Genomic DNA, 16,661 nt, shown 5'->3' on the forward strand with positions numbered 1-16,661 from the left:
AACCAAGTTAAGATATTTGGAGGATGATTCCCCTTCACAGTGTTTCCCAACCCCTAGATACACCTCTGCTGTAAAATAAACACTGAGAGTGAGCTCTTATAGAGAACAACAGGAGGTGAGGAAATGGCTGGCTTTAGGCCAAAGTGTAGCATTTCAGCCACGTGGTTGGGTCTCAAGCTTTGCATCTCCTGCAATCGAGGGTAGAACCACTGGGAAAATCCTGGGTGCTTGACAGTATGTTATCGGCAGTACCACTGGAACATCCAAGAAGCAGATTCTGTCAGCACCAGAGACAGGATCATCCACAAGGCAACCTAGGCAGGTGCCTGGGGCCCAGTTGGTGTAAGGGGGCCCAACTGTCAAGTTGTCTGACCCTTCTCCCATATAGGATTACCAAAAAGACTACAAAGGTGCCCATTTATGGTACAACTCCATGGCCGATCATTTTGCATTGACACAATCTGATCATATTGGCTAGCGGGAAATTTGGCCATTAATGGGAATAATCAATCGTTTCCAATCGATTACTGGCTGTGGAAGTTTATCATAAGCAGGAGCCAAAGCTACCACCTTGCCTGGGACCCCATTTCACCTTAATCCATCTCTGGTCAGCCCACCAACTTTGGAAATTTGCAGCACACTCTTTATTGTGCAAATTAGACAAGAGTTGTTTTGGAATCAGGAGCCTCACAACCTTGCAAAACCTTATCTGGAGAGAATTCATCTTTCTCAATGATTGTCAGATTAATATATCCAGTACTTTTGCTTTCATACTTATTACTTACTTACTATATAGTTAAATCCAATTATACCATTCAGATCATACAAACATGTTATTGGGAAGGACATAGTAAACTAGAAATAAATCATTCCCTCCCCTGTCAGGATGGATGGAATTCACCTTATAACTGTGCAATAACGTGCCAACAGACCAGACACTCAGACAGCCCAGGGTGCTAATTAAACTACATTCTTCCCATTGCAATGAGTTCATTGGAACTTATGTTTACCTAGGGCTGAAGCAAACTGCTATGTAAAGTCATTGTACAGTTTTACCACTTGGTGGCAGCCTTTCACCATGTACAGTACATTGCACGTAACAATGTTTTCCGATATTACTACTTCAGTGCTGAGAAAATCTAATAAATTTAGCATGAGAGCTGCTATGAGAAGTAAATAAATATCTGCAGTAACGGTCGTCAAAAACAACACAATGTAGAGAAAAGGCTTGGAGTTTATTTTTCTTAACAAAACCTGTCTATCAAAAACAGGTATTATTATCATTATTATGATAATTTTAATGTATTTGCATAGCGGACATTATCTTCACTGCTTTACAAAGTAGATTAAACGTGCTACTGACAGTCCCTCAGAGGAGATCTCAATATTGAAACATTTATACCTCCTAATTATGTTATTTGTGATCAATTTATTGTTGCTACTTGTTTTTATCTCTACTTACCATTACATTTGTTAAATTCCAAGTACAGTAGCATTATTACAAAAACGTTGTTTTTGTTTTGTCGGTTACGGGAAGAGGTTACTGGGAGGGAAGAGGGTGACACCATGGGGGTCACTGCATCAGGTGATACCAACCCTAGTGACACCTCTGGTGTGGGAGGAAACCTGGACAAACATGCCAAGAAATACAGATAGATCATTGAACCGAGACCCTATATGCAATTAACTTTTTTCTCCTGAGTTTTCTCCTATGCAATATTTTATTATCTTGCCTATTAGACCACCAGCAAGCTAGAAAATAATTAATTTTGATAGTACTTTGTCACCTACTTTTTGGTACTTTTTCAATTGGAGAGCGCTGCATTGCACACTTCCTCAGCAACAGATCTTGCACTGCTCTGACCAAGCACTACTTTGGTTCAATCCGGTACAAGTATACCAAGCCACACAGCAACCCTGCCCACACAGCCTGCTGTTAATTCTTTCAGTTGTGTGGCTTCATGTCAAGGGACTAGATTATTAAAATAGCATTTTTACATGCATCAGCAGCAACAGTGCTTACTATAGATATAGAAATTTGTATTTACTCAAAATGTATGACTATACAGGTAAAATTGGAAAAATAGGAATATTGTGCAAAAGTCCATTTATTTCAGTAATCCAACTTAAAAGGTGAAACTAATAAATTAAATAAATGCATTACATGCAAAGCGAGATGTTTCAAGCCTTTATTTGTTATAATTTTGATGATTGTGGCTTACAGCTTATGAAAACCCCAAAGTCGAAATCTCAGACCAGTAGAATATTGTGAAAATGTTCAATATTCTAGGCTCAGCATGTCAGACTCTAATCAGCTAATTCATCCAAAACACCTGCATAGGGTTCCTATTTCATATATCAGTTTCACTTTTCAAGCTTAATTACTGACATAAATGAACTTTCGCATGATATTCGTCAGTCTGTAAATGTATTAATAAAGCAAAAGAATGTAGCTTCTAATTACACATAAGAGAGAAGAGAGAACATTGGTATAAGTAGTATACAGTATTATAGGCTAATAATGGCCAAGTCTTTCCATGCATGCTTTGCCAGTTCCTTTCTCTACCACCTATAAATAATTCTCCTTGGCTAGCTCAATGTCACAGTCAATGCCACACGGGACAACAGCGCTAGTGGAAAGCCAGTTCCTTCAGGGGAGAAAATGTGTACATGTCCTCATATGATTAACCCTCACATTACCCAGACTCACACACTCTATCTATTTATCTATCTCAGCTGCATTGGTGGTATAGTGTTAATGATAAGCACCATGTGTGCTTCACATAATGGTGGTAATCATTAATTACCGTTTCTTCCGTTACCCTTTTTATATCTGGAATAGACACACCTTTCCTCCTATGGGACAATGCCCTGCTTTACTTTATTGTTTAAATGAGCCAATGAGCTGCAGCTCTGGCCCCAAACCAGTGGGAGGAGATAGGGGCATAGCAACAGCACAGGGCAAACCATACAACCTTGGGCAAGGCAAGTACACTGTCTCCTGCCGCATCTCATTCCTCTGTAAGTGTATAGTGTCAGTCTGATTGAAATCAAGTAACAAGAGCAAGAGTGCAATAGAGACTGAAAGGATTACATGTTTATTCTAAGTTAAACATTCAGTCTAAGTCAATAGGAGTCATGAAGTGACAACCAACAGGACCATATTTTCTAGAATTTATTAGGGCACTTGTGTTTATTATTATTTATATTGCACAGACATTTTCTGCAGCGCTTTATACAATCGCTTTGAGTCCGCCAGGAGAAAAGCGCGATATAAATGTTCTGTGTTTGTCTGTGTCTGTGTCATTAACTGTCACAATCTAATCCATATCATAGTCTTATGTATGTAGGGCCAATTTAGGAAGAAGCCAATTAACTCATCTGTGTTTTGGGGATGTGTGAGGAAACCAGGATGTCTAGTGGAAACCCACACAGACACAAGGAGTACATACAAACTCAAACCAGGGACCTAGGGCTGCACCGAGGGTGCTAACCACTATGCCACCAAGCTGCTGTTATGGTAAACCACTTGTTTTACATAATGGGACAAACCATTTCTGGTGGGTAGAGGCCCCTGTATCCATCTTAACACAATCATTTTCCATGTGTAAACAATTAAAAGGCAGAACAGATATTTCTTTCTTTTATTGGGAAAAAAAAACGTATATTAAATGGATCAACTGATTCAAGGTGATTTGGAGGTTGATTCACAAAGCTTTTCTGATGAATTATCGCACTTAACTTATTTTTCACCTTAACTGTAAAGGTAGCCATACGCTGGTCGATAGTCACGAGATCGACCAACAGATAGATCCCTCTCTGATCGAATCTGATCACAGAGGGATCTATTGGCTGCCCATACACTACACACAGATACTGAATCGATATCAGCATGAAATCAATTCAAAACCTGTGGTTTCGCCGCTGCTTACCTCGCCGCCCCCAGGCCTGCCCCCATTCGGGCTCCACCGGACAGCAGCAATAATATCACCTGTCCACAGGCGCAAGTCCCCGGGTCCGTGCTGTCACTTCTTCCAACGTCCTCTGTGTCCTCTTCACTTCCTGTCCTGTGGCAAGCTGAAGTTCAAACAGTAGAGGGCGCCCTCCTGTTTTTATCTTCGACTTGTTACAGGACGGGACAAGAAGTAAAGAGGACATGGGGAAAAAGGCCAGCTGGAAGAAGTGACAGCATGGACCCGGGGACTCACACCGGCAGACAGGTGATAGTATTGCTGCTGCTATGTGGCTTCGGCCATCGCTGAATCGAATGCCACTAGCAACACGCACCTGACCTGCCGGTGAACGAGTGGTCACAGTGGTGGAATCTGCTGTATATCGACGGGAAGTTGAACAGTGTATGGGTACCTTAACCATTTCATGCTCTGCTGCGGTTCTGTGCATGATCGTGGGCGCGCCCCCGTGCGGTCCACCGGTAGCCCTGGGATTAGTGAACGGTAACATGGTTCCCAATCACCGATCCGTGACCCCAGCAGAAAAACCGAAGCGACCTTACAAGAGGCTTCAGTGTTTCTGCACGTAAAATTTTCCGCGTAAAAAAAAAAAAAAAGTAAAACTACATCTACATATTTTTTACATTACAATTTACACATATAATAACATTAAAAATTAACTGTTTATTTCCCACACCAAAATATTACCCAAATAAAAATTTTAATGGAAAAAAAAATTACAATTAAAAAAAAAAAAAAGACAAATAGTTACCTAAGGGTCTGAACTTTTTAAATATGCATTTGAAGGGGGTATACTACGATCATTTTTTAAATTATAAGCTTGTAAATAGTGATGGACGCAAAATGGAAAAAATGCACCTTTATTTCCAAATAAAATATTGGCGCCATACATTGTGATAGGGACAAAATTTAAATAGTGTCATAACCGAGACAAACGGGCAAATAAAATACATAGGTTTTAATTATGGTAGCATGGATTATTTTAAAGCTATAATGGCCGAAAACTGAGAAATAATGAATTTTTCCATTTTTTTCTTATTAATCCTGTTAAAATGCCTTTATAAAAAAAATAATTCTTAGCAAAATGTACCACCCAAAGAAAGCCTAATTAGTGGCGGAAAAAACAAGATATAGATCAATAAATTGTGATAAGTATTGATAAAGTTATTAGCGAATGAATGGGAGGTGAAAATTGCTCTGATGCATAAGGTGAAAAATCCCCGCGGGCTGAAATGGTTAAGGAGACCTAATGCATGAGATAAACAAATAAGGAAAGATAAACCATGAGTAAATCGGTTTAAAAACAAATCATCAGTTAAGTTCGATAAGGAGATATAAATTGTGAGATAATAAGTAAGGTAAGATATTTCAGTAGAAAAGCTTTGTGAATCAAGCCCAAGGTGCCTAAAAGGGAACCTAAAGTAAACTTAAAGTGGACCTGAACTCTTGCAAAGGATAGAAGGAAAGCATATAGAAATGGCCCCTGTATGTATTTAGAGAGTTTAGCATGTCTAATCCCCCCTCATTTGCGTCTAATCACAAGTTGTAATGTGATCTCTCCCCTGTGTCACTCGACTGCCACAGCAGATAAGCTCATTTGAAAGCACTTATGTCTGCTTCCATGAAAGCAGGAAGAAGAACCAGTGGAGATTTATTGCTGGATTTGTATCAGCTGTAAGGCTCCCTGTACACTGCATGCGATTCTGATTTTTAATCGTTTTTTACATCCGATTCCGATTTAGATTTTTAATCATTACTGCATGCTGCGTTTTCCCCTCCGTTTTTCTGTTGATTGTATTCAGGGAAAATCGGAAACGGAATCGCAAAACGGATTTGCAGTGTGCAGGAAGCCTAACAAAGAAATGCTTTTCTTTAACCTCCCTGGCGGTTTGTTAAAATCCGCCAGGGGGCAGCAAATACACTTTTTTTTTTTTTTTTTTCATGTAGCGTGTAACAAAAAAAAAAAAAAATTATGCAAATCGGCCCAGCGGGGCCTGAGCGGTGCCTCCCGGCGGCATAGCCCGAGCTCAGCTCGGGCTTACCGCCAGGGAGGTTAAAGTTTACTGTGCTGATGTGTATCTTTTAGAGCAGAGGGGAAGCTCTGAGTTCAGGTCCGCTTTAAAAAAAAAAAAAAAAAGTTTTGCGGCGGGCACAGGGCAGATGCAGGAGGCTGGTAGAAGCCCCAGGTAAGTAAAACTCTTTTTTTTAAAGTTTACTTAAGGTTCCCTTTAAGTTAGACCACATCTATTTGTTGAAGAATTCTTTTCAGGTTTTCCTAATTTGTTTCTTACCTCCTGCAAAATTTGCTATACAGCTTTATAAATACGGGTGCCAATTACTGGTGAATCCAGGCAGACAAGTGAGCCTGGATCTGCTTAACATTAAAGATATTTATTTCGCAGTCCTCCACTTTTTAACAGGAGATATGCTGTTTGTAATGTATATGGAAGGAACATTGATGCAAGCAACCAAATTGCCACTAGATGGCAGAAGACTACCTCCTCTGCTATTCTGGATATTGTTTATGGACTCTACAATAGTATGTGTGCCAGAAAGAGCAGTTTAGTTACGAATAATTTACAGGTAGGGCAGAAACTGTAACTCAACTCTGATTACACCAAGTGAAACTAAAAATCTTTTGTTAATCGACCAATAAATATTGTGTACAAGTATGTGCATGCTGAAGAGTTCTTACATCTATGGATAAGTAAATAAAGCATTTTATGAGGCAATAAGTGCTGAAGAGTGTTAAAATTAAGGTGGCAAATTGGGGCCATGTCAGCAATATTTCCTCATGCACAGGTAGACTCTAAAGAATGCCACACATTTTGCACAGGTGGACTCTTTTAAAGAATGCCACACACTCTCCGGTGATCAGGTAATCCATTTGCACAAAAGCCTGGGCTACATCACAAAACTGCTATCGCTGCCAAAAATGTAATTTACTGCACAAGTGCAATTTTTATAGAAAATTCTATGAATAATATTCTCCCATATAATTTTTTTTTTTTGGTCCTACTTGATATTACAGGAATTTGTGTATGTAAAGCATCTTGGAGGCCAACTAACAAGAAACTTCAAAAAAAAAGAATCTACTACGGCATTTGAGGTCTAATGGCTCATACACACATCCAACATAATAACCAACTGCACAACATGACCAACCACATAACAAGTTGTTTACCTGACAAGTATTTACACACACGCCAACCAACTAAACAACCAACTCAATTAAAGAGAACCCGAGGTGGCATTTCATTACGTTAGTGGGGCACAGAGGCTGGTTGTGCACACTAACACCAGCCTCTGTTGCCCCATCGTGTGCCTCAAAGACCCCCCTGCTCGCCGCTATACCCCCGCAGTGCTGGCGACACGCAGCGTGTCGCCAGCACAATGTTTACCTAAGCGCTGTCTGTCAGCGCCGCTCCCCCGCCTCCTCCGTATTGCCGCTACCCGCCAGCGTCCCTTCCCTCCCTTCCCTTCCCTCTAAGCTAAACAATAAATTGCACAACATGTCTGCATTCAAAAACAACAAAGTTGCCCAAACAACTCGTACACACGTGGCCAACCTGCAGCATAGTTCTGCAGGTTGATCCACCGGATCGATCTGGCAAACCATCTGTTATTAGTTGGTCATCTTGTTGTTTGCCAGCCAAACCCAACTGTCTTCAGACCCAGTTTAGATGGTAGTTGGGCAAATTGTTTGGACGTGTGTACGAGCCTTTAGGTCTGTATGGATAGGTGTACAGCTACAGGCAAGCACAGTGACAATAAATAGGTGCTACATTTGATACAGTATTGAACTTTTCAATAGTCAGCATGATTGCTTTCAGAATTTGGCTTGCTCAGTTTAGTGGAGCTCCCATTGGAGCCCCCATTTGGGAGCTTTTCCCTTTACTCCTGTTCAGGGAAGGTTCTAGTTACAATAGAGCTACTGAGCAACATTAACTTGGGGGCCCCTCTACCCCCCCCCCCCCCATCAGTGGCATTGGGGCCCTTTATTTCTTGACAAGTTCCCACCTCCAGGGCCCCCTGAGTCAGCTGCCAGGCTTCTTTAGCTCTCATTCCCAATTCTATTTTGTCCCTGGAGCCCCTACAGGGTTTTTTGAAAGCGTCCTCCATTAGTCCATGTGCTCCTGTCTTCTTCCTCACAAAGGTGCCTCTCCTCCGTTACCCGGCACATTATTACATAATAAAATGCTGCCAGGTCACTGAGAAGGTGTGGCCAGTGGGAAAGAAGATGGGAATGCATGGACTAATGGAGGAGCGCGATGGCTGGGAAAGATGAGTTGCTAAACTGCCAAAAATTTCAGGGTCTCCGGAGACCATCATAAAGTTGGGGAGAGGGGAGACCTGGGGGATCTGGCATTGGGGCCCTTTATTTCTTGACGAGTTCCCACCTCCAGGGCTCCCTGAGTTAGCTGCCAGGCTTCTTTAGCTCTCCTTCCCAATTTTATTTTGTCCCTGGAGCCCCTGCAGGGTTTTTTGAAAGTGTAGCAACTCCCCTGTCCCAACTGGCAGGCTCCTCCATTAGTCCATGTGCTCCTGTCTTATTCCTCACAGAGGTGCCTCTCCTCCGTTACCCGGCACATTATTACATAATAAAATGCTGCCAGATCACTGAGAAGGTGTGGCCAGTGGGAAAGAAGATGGGAATGCATGGACTAATGGAGGAGCGCGATGGCTGGGAAAGATGAGTTGCTAAACTGCCAAAAACGTCAGGGTCTCCGGAGACCATCATAAAGTTGGGGGAAGGGGAGACCTGGCAGCGGTTAAGGGCTCTTGCCCTTAAAATGGCAATAAACTGGGCAAATGCCCAGTTTATTCATATGGAAGCACCAACCCTGCCTCTGTTCCTGGGACCCAAGTAGCACCCTGGTGGTCCAAGGACCAGGAAATGCCAGACAGCAATAATAACTTGATGGAAGTCAAATTGTATACTTGTTTTTAGTAATTGACTCTGTCCCCTCAACTATTATAGGTCACCAGCGGCGGCCTGATCCAATTCATTTTTTTTTCAAGTTTTCACCGAGGTGATATTTTCCCATCTGATCAATAAAATGCCTTTTAAGCCACCAGAAAGCAAAAAAATACTAACAATTATTTTGGCAGTACTTTTTTTACCCACCTTTTCAAAGTTTTTCAATTGCTGAGTGCTGAAAAGTTATTTTAACCAGAAGATGAAAAATTGTCTCCTAGGCAAAACTTACTAAAAAGTGAATTTTGATTGGTCCCTATCTCTTCAAATATATCACTTTCTCCATTCCTAGTAACTTGTCCCCACAAGATCTGTGTATCTCATCAGGAAAAGTACTTTCTCTCAAAAATCACCCATTGACAACCAGGAGGGAACAGCACTATAATGATAAATCATGGACTTGCATAAAGACCAGTTCGCAATCTGTTGAAGGAGAGATTCTAGAGTATGTTGCCCAAGAAGATGAGTTCCCCTGAGCAAAAAATACTAAAGCTCCCTAGGTGGGACCAGCCCCTTAGGCTTAAATGCTGGTTAATTAAGTCTGATGATCCATGCTGGGAATGTCAATGAAAGACGCAGGTTGCACCTGTAACCATTTGGGAGGATAAAGACTTTTTCTGAGCCTCAAAAGGCACTAGTAGCTGCGAAACAAGCTGAGACAAATGGAGCATGAAATAGTTGTGAACTGGAGTCTGAGTGGAAAGCTGGAAGGATGAACTGTTTATTAAATTACAATTTGGGTAAAGAGGTGCCCCAATGTAAATAACATTTGATTAAAAACAAGATAAAATAAAAAAATGAGGTGGCTTACCTCAATGACTCAATACAATGTATAGGCAAAGAGATCTTTATTAAAGGGGAACTGAAGAGTGAGGTATATGGAGGCTGTCATGTTTATTTCCTTTTAAGCAATACCAGTTGCCTGGCAGCCCTGCTGATCCTCTGCCTCTAATACTATTAACCATAGCCCCTAAACAAGCATTCAGCAGATCAGGTGTTTCAGTGGTTCAGACTTTAAAGTCAGATCTGATAAGACTAGCTGCATGCTTGTTTCTGGTTTTTATTTAGTTCCTACTGCAGAGAAATAGACCAGCAGGGCTGCCAGGCAACTGGTATTGATTAAAAGGAAATAAACATGACAGCCTCCATGTAGCTCTGTCTTCAGTTCCCCTTTAAGCACAGGCAACTAGTTTCATAGGTCTAAGCCCTCTTCTTCAGGCCAATAACAGTGCCAATTGCAAATAGATGATCAGCAAAGGAGGCTCCCTTTGCTGATCGGATATATGCAATTGGCACTGTTATTGGCATATGGTTTAAACCATAGTGATAATCTATCACTTTTACCAAGGAGAACAACCACACCCAGGTCCAGCTGGACCACCCCGAGTGGAGTCGGATTTGTTGTCTCCACCTGCTTCCTGTGGTCGGTTGCTCCTCTGCAACCCACCTTAGTGAGTAGTACAATTACTTTACCTGTTGATATCCTGTATATGAAAACATGTTGCGCTATTGGGCAACATGTTTTGTTGTTGTTTTTTTGTCTCCTGTATATTTTCCTCTAGGGTGCTGAGACACCCCTACTACTCTATGTTCATTAAATTGATAGTGAGAAAACACTTTAAAAAAAAATATATATATATATCGGTCTGCGCACCACTCTCTCATCAAACAGGTTAAGATTCGGTTTCAAAGCCTGAAAACACTACCTGTTATCTAGCAAAACAGAAACAAGGAATGGCCTGCACTTACACTGTCATTATTGGTTCACTATATTACACAGTAAATAATCTGCTCTGAAAGTGGCATGTACCATTGAGGGATTGTATTTGTCAATATAACCAGGGCTTGAATGAACTGACAAGCAGAAATGACATTCAGGGAGACATGATAAACATGGCCAACAACCAAACAACAAAATTCTCTTCCAGGCCTGTACAATATGGCATCCCTGAACCTTTCAGAATTGTGTTGTCTTTCAGAGACAAACAAAGGTTTCCTTTCTTGTAAGATAAGCCAAATTCACACAAGTCACAATGCTCATGGCCATGTCTACCTTCAAGCCAAACAAAGAGCAGCCAACACATAGAATCTTACGCTAATTATGTTTGAAGTTGGCATCCATTGCCCAAGGTTCTAGCCACAGAAGTTTTTTGATGAGCAGAAGCTATGACCACATCCACAAAGCCTTCACTGATAAAGCTGTCAGAAAGTGAAAGTCTAAGCCAGTAACAATTTGCTTTTTATCTGGCTCTGCTCTAAAGTTGGCCATACATCTAGCAAAGTATTAGTGGATCGACCAAGAAACAGATCTCTCTCTGATCCAATCTGATCAGAGAGAGGTCTGTTGGCTGCCCATAAACTGCAGGACGATTCCCCATAAATTTCAGGATGAAGTCTCTCAGGAATTGACCCTGTGATGCTACATGTGCCACCTGGCCTGTGCCACCTAGGGGGACAGCAGCCAGGGGTCTGTCGCATTAGTTGCGATATTGCACTTGATCGACAATGTTGGCCCAAGATTTCCCAGCATGCTGAATTGATACATCAATTTTGAACAGGCTTGCTTGTTGCGACAATGATTTTCATCAGATTCAATAAAGTTATCAAATTGGATGTTCAATCAGACTGCAGAATGGTCACCTTTATACCTGCCTTAGTAAGTTCTGGTCAAGACTTTCACAATATAAGTCAGTGTGATGGCAGAACTACAAGTTCCAGCTGAAGAAAAGTTAAACTTGTACCTCTCCAGATCCTCTGATCCAATACTTGAAGAGCCCTCTATAAGAAAGGGTTATAAGCAAGGCATAGAAGGTTTTATAAGCAAGACAAATGAGGCGTCAGTGATAGGGAGATCATCTATAAGACAGACATCCGCTTGCCCTGATGGATTTAACTTGGCTTAGCAGATATATAGTGAAGAACTGTCATGAATACAAATGAGTAAGAATACTCATCTTTAAGGTACGTGCACATGTACCATTAGTGTCCCTCATCAGGACTGAGGTTGATTTTACCGGCAGCATAGCAAGGAAACAGCAGTGTACAACATACTGTTGCTATGGGAGGAGGGTTGATGGTGCGGAGCTGGAGCCCAACATAGCAGCTTCCGCTGGTGGGGGTAATGACCGTATATAGCACTTACATCTTCTGTAGCTCTTTACAGAGTATATGACATTGTCACTAACTGTTCGTCAGAGGGGCTCACGATCTAATCCCTACCATAGTCATATGTTTATCAAAGTCTAGGGACAATTTTAGGAGGAACCAATTAAGTTATCTGTATGTTTTTGGGATGTGGGAGGAAACTGGAGTGCCTGGAGGAAACCCAAACCGACATGGGGAGAACATATAAACTGCAGATAGTTCCCTACCATATTTATTTCCTTTTAAACAATACCAGTTGCCTGGCATCCTGATGATCGTTCATGCTTTAGTAGGGACTGAATCACACACCTGAAACAAGCATGCAGAAAACTCAGTCAAACACTTTATCTGCATGCTTGTTCAGGGTCTATTGCTAAAAGTATTAGAGGTGGATGATCAGCAGGACAGCCAGGCAATGTGTATTGTTTAAAAAAACTATGGTGGCCTCCATACTCCTCTTACTTCAGATAACCTTAATTCGTGAAAGTGACTTGCCAGAAAACCATTTACAAACCACACTCACTTATTCTTATAGGTATATGGGAAAAAACATGGAGAAAAAAAATCTACCCACTGTGCTAATCATACAAAATGCACAGAAGACTAAGCATAGCGCAGCAGTTACATGTTTTTCAGTCTTCATGCCTTTCAAAGGAATTCCCCTTGCCTATCAGTCACTTTGATAGCAGAGCCTCTGTTGTCTCTGGCCTTTCACATGTCTTGAATAAACAAATGCACTTTTTAGGTGTTCCCATGCGGTGTTCCCATGCTGTATCTGCAGTCGCAGGTTAGCAGAAATAAAAGCACTTCTCCATTGATGGAGGCTTCGTATAGGAGCGGCTGTTAGAATCTCTGAGTGCTAGCCGGAGGCTTGATTGTCTCATCAGGGATATGTTAGCTGTGCCTCCGGCTCTCCAAGAAGCAGTAAACCGCTGACTAATCTTTCACTATTAATCCTATGTCTGTCTTGTATTATGAGGTTTGCATTACAAAGGCTTCCCTGTGAAGGAGCACTGCACCTTCACCCACATGGTCATAAATGGCAGGTAAAGCCAGCACAGAGACAGGAGAGATGCACTGGGGCCTCAACGGAGAACTTCCTCTCTAAAAAGATACACGAAAGCATAATAACCTTTAAACAAAAAACATTGCTTTGTTACAGCTGATAGAAATCCTAAAATAAAACTGTACTGTTTCTACTTCCTGATTCATGGAAGCGGACATATTGTTAATAGCCTGTGCTTTCAAATGGGCTGATCTGCCATCTCTGCCATAGGCAGTGATGTGACACAGGGGAGAGATCAGATTACAACTTGTGATTAGACACAGATGAGGGGGAATTAGACAGGCTAAACTCTCTTAATACATACAGGGTGCATTTCTCTATGTTTTCCTTCCGTCCTGTGCAAGAGGTCAGGTCCACTTTAATAACAACCTTTGAGGTACTTTGCAGTACGGCATCATGGATAGATATGGTCAATAAGGTGCTGATAAATCTGGCTTGCATGTAAATGTAACACAAATTGTATGCAGACTGGAACTGGGACAATCCAAATTAGTAGAGAGTGCATTTGATTGGCCCAATTCTAAGATGAATGCAATTTGCATTAAATCTGCATGAAAGCCATATTTACTAAGGGGAGGTTTGAAATGACTGGTTTTCTGCTGATGATTATTATATGTGTAATGCACACGTCATCCACAGTCACTTGATGGCAGGTGACTGTGTGGGCTATGGGAATCGCATGCGCTGTGTGCTTTTGAGTTTTTTTTCCTGCATGTGGGACCTGCATTACATGAATGAGCCCATCAAGGAACGTCACATGAAATGTGATTCTAAATTTGGTAAAACTTTGTGCAATCACCACGTGTGTGAACCCTACCTAAAGCAGAGTACACACATATGACTGTCGCCCTGCAGGGATTGAGACTCGATCAATGCCCTTGGCCCAGCTGACAAACCTTTGGAGATCGACTGCCATTGCAATGAGGGTGTTGGGTCCTGCTGTACACACAATGCAGTTTCTAGGCTAAGTTGCACGCAGAGCAAGGGTGTAAACATGGTGTCTCCCCCCCTCTGTGGAGCCCTGAATAGGTGTCTGCAGTATAGATTAACCAGGTCTAGGTGCCTCCTGTATAGGAAGCCAGCTATAGGTCCCCCTGGTATGGGTAACCAGGCATAGAGGCCTCCAGTATAGGTAGCCAGTATAGTTGCTCCAGAATAGGTAAGCCAGGTAGGCGCCTCCAGTTAAGGTAGCCAGTATAGTTGCCCCTAGTATACACTAGCCAGGCATGTGCCTCCTGTATAAGTAGCCAGTATAGTTGCCCTCAGCATAGGCTAGCCAGTTGGATGCCTCCAGTATAGGTAGCCAGTATAGTTGCCCTCAGTGTAGGTTAGGCTGGTAGGTGCTTCCAGTATAGGTAGCCAGTATAGTTGCCCCAAGTATAGGCTAGCCAGGTAGGTGCCTCCAGTATAGGTAGACAGGCATAGTTGCCTCCAGTATAGGCTACTCAGGTAGGTGCCTCCACTATAGGTAGCCAGTATAGTTGCCCCAAGTATAGGCTAGCCAGGTAGGTGCCTCCACTATAGGTAGCCAGCATAGTTGCTCCCAGTATAGGCTAGCCAGGTAGGCGCCTCCAGTATAGGTAGCCAGGCATAGTTTCCTCCAGTATAGGCTAGTCAGGTAGGTGCCTCCACTAAAGGTCGCCAGAATAGTTGCCCCCTGTATAGGCTAGCTAGGGAGGTGCCTCCAGTATAGGTAGCCATTGTAGTTGCCCCCAGCAGAGGTTATCAAGGCAGGTGCCTCCAGTATAGATAGCCAGACACATGCGTAGCAGCAGGGGAGAGTGGGCATAGAGGTTAACAACTCACCTTCTGGGATCCCCACAGGCTCTATCTTCGGCCTCTTCCAAGTGTCGCGTTGGCACCAGCACCCCTGTGATGACATGCAGTTACGTCATCACAGGGGGTGCAGTTACCAATGCGACGGACGCCTGGGAGAGGAAAAAGAAAAAGGCTGTAGTGGATCCCGGAAAGGTGAGTTGTTCACCTCTATGCCTGCCCTGCTTTCACTCGCAGCGGGTTCCGGGCGATCACATACATTCTAGTTATCAAAGGGGTGCATTGTGTGTTGTCATACCAACCAGGAGCCATATTCTTTGCTTTCTAAGAAAACAAAATTGGTGTTGATTTAAATTTTTCTTTGAGAGACTTCAATTGTCTGCTCAGTTTAGCACCATTTTTTAGCATGGCATGGTATCTGCTTTTCCCATTTACACCCTAGCTATCTCCAGGAGGTTACGATGCAATAGGATATATTTATTATGAAGTTATAACAGCAATTATCTTGATTGCTGTAATTATGGCAAAGATAACCTTTGGGAAAAGCAAACATTATGTCATTATTAAAGACTTAGCTAACTGTTTAACAGATTTTATTTGTGTAAGAGCGTATTAGAAAATATAGAGTGAAATCAGCTCTTGAATTATATTGATTGCAGGAAAATGTCAGGTAGAACATTTATATCCCAGTACATCTGGCAAAGGTTTCATCTGTGGTAGGAGAAAAAACACAACAGAGTGTGCTAAATGGAAACCTTGTGTTGTTGAAGATGTTATTCAGGCCGGTTTTACATTGCATACTGGCGGTAGCGGTGCGGAAACCGCACCGCACAAAACAGGCCTTAATTGTTAATGCAAAGGTATTAATACTCAGTAATCCCTGTCTGGCAGCAGGCCAGAAAGGAAGTGAGGTTCTCTAGCACTCACTTCCTGTGGCCAAATCGACGACGTGCGCAGAAATGTATGCTAAAATATTCTTGTGCGCATGCACAACACGGAAAGCTTGCCGCGGTCGTTTCAAAACACGCGCGTCGCTATAGACTTACATGACTTTTGGCCTGCCGCATGTCACCACAGGAGCTCCACGGTAATGTAGGTTGCGTTAGATAAGGTAGTTCTGGCGCAGGGCACCACACCACATCCAATGTGAACTACAGTATCCCATATCGCAACACACTTGCACTAAAAAGAACTTCCAGCAAAATAGATGCCAGGGTGGTTGCTATGGTGTTCATCTTACAAGTCTGCCCAGACGTGTGCAGTGACTGCTTGATTAACTTGGATTGGAGACAGCATCCTTCACCTAATGCTTAGTAATGAAGGTGCATACGCAGGCTGGTACCATTTCAGTACCCCAGCAATGTATTACTTGATACGCATGATACCTCACCTAACCTACTTATAGGTCCTCCCAAATGTGAACAATCTCTAAGAAACTGTGAGGTGATTTAAAACTCCATAACATACCTAAAACAAAAGTATACATTTTAGGTAGACACTTGATATCAGCAGCATTAATCTGGAGTTTGGTACTCACGTTGGTTTAGAGGCTTCTGCTTGGTCAGTCTGCAGCTTCTCACCACCTTCTACTTCCATTGTACAGTACACAATCCGGTTTGGTGCTAGAGACTTTAAGCCTTGTACTTCCATTATTACAACCTGGAGGCATGAAAGGTGGAAGATGTGAGTAGGATACAATCCATTATGACAAAATTCATGGGCTTAA

General features: G+C 42.3%; 1 protein-coding gene across 20 annotated transcripts in view; it reads right to left on the reverse strand.

Annotated features, from left to right (window-relative positions):
- Nucleotides 1-16,661, reverse strand: part of CADPS (calcium dependent secretion activator) — a 769,567-nt gene that overhangs the window by 433,874 nt on the left and 319,032 nt on the right. For all 20 annotated transcript variants that reach the window (XM_068253773.1, XM_068253774.1, XM_068253772.1 and 17 more), the window contains exon 6: nucleotides 16,473-16,594. In XM_068253773.1, coding sequence (XP_068109874.1) covers nucleotides 16,473-16,594 — 122 coding nt within the window. The remainder of the gene's footprint in view (nucleotides 1-16,472; nucleotides 16,595-16,661) is intronic.

The sequence above is a fragment of the Hyperolius riggenbachi genome, chromosome 9 (assembly GCF_040937935.1).
Source record: "Hyperolius riggenbachi isolate aHypRig1 chromosome 9, aHypRig1.pri, whole genome shotgun sequence".
NCBI lineage: Eukaryota > Metazoa > Chordata > Amphibia > Anura > Hyperoliidae > Hyperolius > Hyperolius riggenbachi.